The sequence below is a fragment of the Dipodomys ordii genome, unplaced genomic scaffold, assembly GCF_000151885.1.
Source record: "Dipodomys ordii isolate 6190 unplaced genomic scaffold, Dord_2.0 Scaffold197, whole genome shotgun sequence".
NCBI lineage: Eukaryota > Metazoa > Chordata > Mammalia > Rodentia > Heteromyidae > Dipodomys > Dipodomys ordii.
This window is the reverse complement of record NW_012267413.1, coordinates 2,314,881-2,319,539: the sequence shown is the minus strand read 5'-3', so window position 1 is coordinate 2,319,539 and position 4,659 is coordinate 2,314,881. Positions and strand designations below refer to the sequence as shown.

General features: G+C 46.6%; 1 protein-coding gene across 1 annotated transcript; it reads left to right on the top strand.

The window, feature by feature from the left end:
• The first annotated feature begins 2,169 nt into the window (after nucleotides 1–2,169).
• Nucleotides 2,170–4,422, top strand: Arl11 (ADP-ribosylation factor-like 11). Its single transcript, XM_013034825.1, has 2 exons — nucleotides 2,170–2,300; nucleotides 3,248–4,422. Exon 2 carries the CDS (start codon nucleotides 3,500–3,502, stop codon nucleotides 4,058–4,060), a length of 561 nt encoding a protein of 186 aa, XP_012890279.1. The 5' UTR covers nucleotides 2,170–2,300; nucleotides 3,248–3,499; the 3' UTR covers nucleotides 4,061–4,422.
• The last annotated feature ends 237 nt before the right edge of the window (nucleotides 4,423–4,659 follow it).

The window sequence follows — 4,659 nt, the reverse complement described above, 5'->3', positions numbered from 1 at the left end:
ATTACAGTCAACAACTCCATTTTATAAAGCAAGTGAGGCTTCAAGACATTCAGGATCATGCCTGAAGTGACCCAGCAAATAAGCAGTGGAAGCCAAATGTGGCCCTGGGTAGTCAAAGTCAAAGGCTAGCTATTCTCTGCTCCACATTGCCTCCCAGGAGAAAGGCCGGGCATAGGAGCGTGTGATGAAAAGCTCTCTCCTGGCTGAGCTGAAGGGGTGAGGCCTCAGGCTACACAGTAACTCAGGCCAGGGTCTTGGGGTACAAGTTTGGTCAGAATCAAAGTAACACTACTCCTCTGGCTCCTACACTTCCCTCTGGAAAGATCCTTTACACCAGGGAAGCCTCAGCTTTCTAGTAGGACCATCCTTCAACTCCCATGACAATTTAGCAGGTGCCCATGAGCCCACCAGTGCCTGGCTGGTTTTTCCAATGAAAAATAATATCTGAAGAAAATAGAATGCACTGGGTGCCAGCAGCTCATACCTGTAATCCTAGCTATTCAAGAGACTGAGGTATGAGGATCAAGGTTAGAAGCCAGTTCCTTCAAACAAATCCAAGAGAATCTTACCTCCAAATAACCAGCAAAAAGCTGAAATAAAAATACTGCTCCAGTTGTCATGCCCTAGTCTTGAGTGAAAAAACAGAGAGCTCAAGGCCCTGAATTCAAGTCCCAGTACTGTCATAAAAAGTAAATATACAGCTGGGCCACTGGTGGCTCACACCTGTAATCCTAGCTACTCAGGAGGCTGAGATCTGAGGATTGTGGTTCAAAGCCAGTCCAGGCAGGAAAGTCCATGAAACTCATCTCCAATAAGCCACTCAGAAAACCAGAAGTGGCGCTGTGGCTCAAGTGGTAGAGTGCTAGCTGAAGAGCTGAGGGACAGCGCCCAGGATCAGAGTTCAAGCTCCACAACCAACAAGGAAAAACCAAGAAAATTAAACAATACCTTTAATAGTTCACAGTTCCATCACACTAATACAATTTCTAATTTTTATGTTTTACCTCAACATACATTATCAATTCTCTGCAGTGTGTTAATCATACTGAGGCAATGTTTTAAAGCATATACAGCTCTATCAACCTAAATAACAGCCAGACAGATGCTCCAAAGTCTAATGATGGTGTTTGGGAACAGCAGAGCACTGCAATGGGAATGGGTGTGCCACAGTAAACTGTACTTACTCAAGAAGGTTGAAGCAGCAGTGGCTGTGGTTCTTGAGACAGGATCTTGCTATGTAGACTAGGCTGGCCTCAAGCTTGCAATCCCCCTGCCTCTGCCTCCTAAATGCTTAAATTACAGCACTATGGCTGTAATTTACCACTATGGCTGGCTCAAGAGGAAGTTTTTGTGGTTTGGTGGTGGTGGTGGTGGTGGGGTGTGTGTGTGTGTGTGTGTGTGTGTGTGTGTGTGTGTGTGTATTGGTGGTGGTGATGCTGGGGGTTTGAACTCAGGACCTTACACTTTAGATGAGAGCCCTACCATTTTGAGCCATGCCCTCAGTCCAAGAGAAAGTTTCTAAAGAGAAAAATGAAGATTGCATAAACATGTTTTGAAACAATATTAAACAGACAGTTCCTGGGCAGAAGTATTTTGTATGTTAGGTATGATTCCAGTAGAATATTTATTTTAATTATTATAATAATTATTCCACTGAATAATTCTTAACAGACCTACATGCATGAGATACCCTTATTATTTTATGCATGCATGCATGTATGTATATATGTATGTATGTATGTATCTATCTATCTATCTATCTATTTGCCTATCTATCTATTTCTGGTTAGGACTTGGCAAAAGTAACTCCATCTTGATTCTGGCGAGTTGCTTTGGTTCCAAGTAAACAAAGCACTGATGCATGTGCTAGCGACTCGCTACTGGAGGGAGGCACAAGGAAGAGCAAAAGAGAGCAGCTGCAGCTGGCACAGCTTGCATGCTCTTCTTCAGGCATGCAGGGCAGGAGTGGGTGCTGGGCCTGGCTTCACCAAGAGCTGATGGGGACATCTCTGCGACATGTCCTCAGGAGGAAGATGTCCCACCCCCACAACCACCTGGAAAAAGGAAGCAGAAAAAAGGAGAAATTGCAACAGCCACAGTACTTCCTTCATCTCTTGTCTCTAGGATGTGCCCGATAAACAGAAAGCCAGATGGCAGAGAGTTCTGGAGGAGGACTGTCCTGCTACATACACTCTCTCTCTCTCTCTCTCTCTCTCTCTCATAATATTAATGTTTTACTCTTCTGCCCTATATGAACTTGATCCTTTGCGCCAAGAACAGCTGATAACACACTCCAAGAGGTAAGATGCCCCTTTTTCTGTCCTAAACTGGGGATGGTGTTATGTTTTAAAAGTTGAAGTTCTTTAAAAACTCATAGACTGTTCTGGAGGCCACTGGCCTCAATAAGAAGTGGGGGGCAAATCCTTGGCTGTGACTCACACATTTTCCCCCAATCAGACACTATGGACAGCCAGGCATGCTGCTCCTGAGGATGATCTAAGGAGAAGCAACATGAGCCAATCTGGCTTCTTGCTTCTTGGCTGCTTGTATGTGGTATGTGCGCATCCTGGGCTTGAACTGATGTCAGGGTGCTGTCCCTGCGCTTCTTTTGCTCAAACCTAGTACTCTACAGCTTGAGCCACAGTTCTACTTCCATCTTTTTTTTTTTTTGGTCGGTTGTGGGGCTTGAACTCTAGGCTTGGGCCCTGTCCCTCAGCTCTTCAGCTCAAGGCAAATGCTCTGCCACTTGAGCCACAGCGCCACTTCCAGTTTTTAAGGGGTTTATTGGAGATAAAAGTCTCACGGACTTTTCTGCCTGGGCTGGCTTTGAACCATGATCCTCAGATCTCAGCCTCCTCAGTAGCTAGGATTACAGGTGAGAGCCACCAGCGCCCGGCCATCTTTTTTTTTTTTTTTTTTAAGGGAGCAGGAGTAACTTATTGGAGATAATATGAAGTTTTCTGCTCAGGCTGGCTTCGAACTGTGATCCTTAGATCTCAGTTTCCTGATTAGGATTGTGGGCATGAACCACCAGAGTCCAGCTGACCCAGCTCATTACTTTACATGGAACTCCATGTAGCTGCTACTTCTGGGTTTAGCTTTCTAGAAGGCAAAACAGAGATCAGAGGCCACAAACAAGAAAGAATTGAAGATACCTTTGTGCCATTTCTGTGAAAAAATCTGTAACGGCAGCTTCATTTTGCTCTTTGCAAAATGAAGGAACAAGCCCCCGTTCTGTGTGTTTTAGGAGATCGGGCACTCTTCTCTGAGGCGGGTCCCTGAGATCAAGATCGGTCAGCTGGTGGTGACTCACACTCCTTCACTTCCTGGACCTGTCAGAGCCCAGGCCTGGTTTTGCAAATGTAAAGACTTGCACTGTTTTGGAACAGAAGCTCTTCCATTTGCCTGCACAGGGCTTTGTGTTCTTTCGGAAAAGGCTAGCCCTGGCTGTTTATGTGTGCCCTGGACTTTCTCTCCTTAGCATTGCGCTGTGGCCACCATGGGCTCTGTGAATTCCAGAGGTCACAAGGCAGAAGCCCAGGTGGTGATGATGGGCCTTGACTCAGCAGGCAAGACCACAATCCTGTACAAGCTGAAAGGCCATCAGCTGGTAGAGACCCTGCCCACTATTGGTTTCAACGTGGAGCCTCTTGAAACTCCTGGTCACATGTCATTGATTCTGTGGGATGTGGGAGGACAGACCCAGCTTAGGGCCACCTGGAAGGACTACCTGGAAGGTACAGATATCCTTGTGTACGTGCTGGACAGTACTGATGAATCCCGTTTGCCTGAGGCAGTGGCTGAGCTCACTGAAGTCCTAGAGGACCCCAATGTGGCCCGGGTTCCTTTCTTGGTGCTGGCCAACAAGCAGGAGTCGCCTGGTGCTCTTCCACTGCTTGAGATCAGAAGCAGGCTTGGCCTGGAGAGGTTCCCAGATCACTGCTGGGAGCTTCGGGGCTGCAGTGCCCTCACTGGCCAGGGGCTGCCCGAGGTCCTGCAGAGCCTGCAGAGCCTGCTAAAGTCCCGCCCAAGTTCCAGGGCTACCTTTGTGGCCTGGTGAGAGTGGATGGGTCTGGGAGAGAAGGAATTCTGGAAGATATCAAGCAAATTATTCTTGCTCAGACAAACTAGAAGGACCAGGTCACCCCTGAGAGATGTCACTTCAATTTACCCATGGAGAAATCCTTCCATTCTTGGTCAGGATCTTTTCTTCTGGGGATTGTGACAGCAATCAACTATTCTTTGAATAATGATACTTTAAGAGAAAAAGCCCTTAACATAATTCATTTAATAGCTCATTACTGAGGGTAAATGGAATGAGTGGTTACCTAATAAACTGAGATTTAAGTTCACAAGGAAAAAGAGGTTTCAGTCAAATTGGAGGATCCTCTGGCCATGGCTGTGGCTACCATGATTATCAATGATTTTTCTTCTGGCACAAGATACTAGGGTGGGGAACTGGGGGTGAGGGCTCCCATACAGTCTTCCCTTTAGAAGCTCACCTGGGCTCACTCAGCCCTGGATAAGGGGCTGGAGTGCAGGCTCCCAAAGTCCACCTTTTCTCAAGCCTTGATTAGCCCTCTCTACTTTTGGTCATTCTATGTTGGGCTTTGTTTTCTAAACCTTCATTTACTTTTTTTCCTCTGCCCCCTTCTCCTT

Bases quoted from the DNA above. Each gene is read 5' to 3' on its own strand.
- Arl11 (XM_013034825.1), top strand. From the start codon at position 3,500: ATGGGCTCTGTGAATTCCAGAGGTCACAAGGCAGAAGCCCAGGTGGTG.